The following is a 1176-nucleotide window of genomic DNA, read 5'->3' as shown; positions in this document are numbered from 1 at the left end:
ATGAGGACATGATGGAGGGACAGGGGACATCATGAGGACATGATGGAGGGACAGGGGGCAGCATGAGGACATGATGGAGGGACAGAACAGATTTTTTTGCATTTTTTAATCCAGAGGTTTGGTTCTGGTCGGTTCTGGTCGGGTCGGTTCTGGTCGGGTCGGTTCTGGTCGGTTCTGGTCTGGTCCAGAGGTTCAGTTCGGGTCGGTTCTGGTTGGGTCGGTTCTGGTCGGGTCGGTTCTGGTCGCGTCCAGAGGTTCAGTTCGGGTCGGTTCAGTTTGGGTTGGTTCTGGTCAGGTTGGTTCTGGTCGGGTTGGTTCTGGTCGGGTCGGTTCTGGTCGGGTGGGTTCTGGTCGGGTCGGTTCAGTTCGGGTCGGTTCTGGTCGGGTCGGTTCTGGTCGGGTCGGTTCAGTTCGGGTTGGTTCTGGTCGGGTCGGTTCTGGTCGGGTCGGTTCAGTTCGAGTCGGTTCTGGTTGGGTCGGTTCTGGTCGGGTCCAGAGGTTCAGTTCGCGTCGGTTCTGGTCGGGTCCAGAGGTTCAGTTCGGGTCGGTTCAGTTCGGGTCGGTTCTGGTCGGATCGGTTCTGGTCGGGTCGGTTCTGGTCGAGTCGGTTCTGGTCGGTTCTGGTCGGGTCGGTTCAGTTCGGGTCGGTTCAGTTCGGGTCGGTTCTGGTCGGGTCGGTTCTGGTCGGGTCCAGAGGTTCAGTTCGGGTCGGTTCTGGTCGGGTCCAGAGGTTCAGTTCTGGTCGGTTCTGGTCGGGTCGGTTCTGGTCGGGTCGGTTACCTTCTCGTAGTACTTGACCTCGTACTCGGTGCGGCTGCTGTTTGGGTTCGGCGGTTCCCTCCACACCAGCGTGACGCTCTTCTCCTCGACCTTCTCCGCTCGCAGCTCGCTGATCAGAGACGGAGCTGCAGAGGAAGAGGAGTGGATCAGAACCGCCAGCTGGGCCCAGAGTACCTGTGAGGTTCTGGTGTCGGACCCGGCCCGGTTCGCCACAGCAGCCAGAATGTTCTGAACAAAGCTAATGCTAATGCTAATGACGCAGCTCACAGCAAACAACCTGATTACTTATGGCAACGCAACAGGCTGCAACCCACAAGCTCCGCCTCCCGCCAAAGCTCCGCCCTCAACCCAAAGCTCCGCCCCCAACCCAAAGCTCCGCCCTCAACCCAAAGCTCC

General features: G+C 59.4%; 1 protein-coding gene across 1 annotated transcript in view; it reads right to left on the bottom strand.

The window, feature by feature from the left end:
• Nucleotides 1-1176, bottom strand: part of LOC103473097 (ephrin type-A receptor 7) — an 83602-nt gene that overhangs the window by 18191 nt on the left and 64235 nt on the right. The window contains exon 3 of the mRNA XM_017307391.1: nt 781-905. Coding sequence (XP_017162880.1) covers nt 781-905 — 125 coding nt within the window. The remainder of the gene's footprint in view (nt 1-780; nt 906-1176) is intronic.

This window comes from Poecilia reticulata, linkage group LG11 (genome assembly GCF_000633615.1).
Source record: "Poecilia reticulata strain Guanapo linkage group LG11, Guppy_female_1.0+MT, whole genome shotgun sequence".
Taxonomy (NCBI): domain Eukaryota; kingdom Metazoa; phylum Chordata; class Actinopteri; order Cyprinodontiformes; family Poeciliidae; genus Poecilia; species Poecilia reticulata.
The sequence above is the reverse complement of the archived record's forward strand: the minus strand, read 5'-3'. Positions and strand labels throughout refer to the sequence as shown.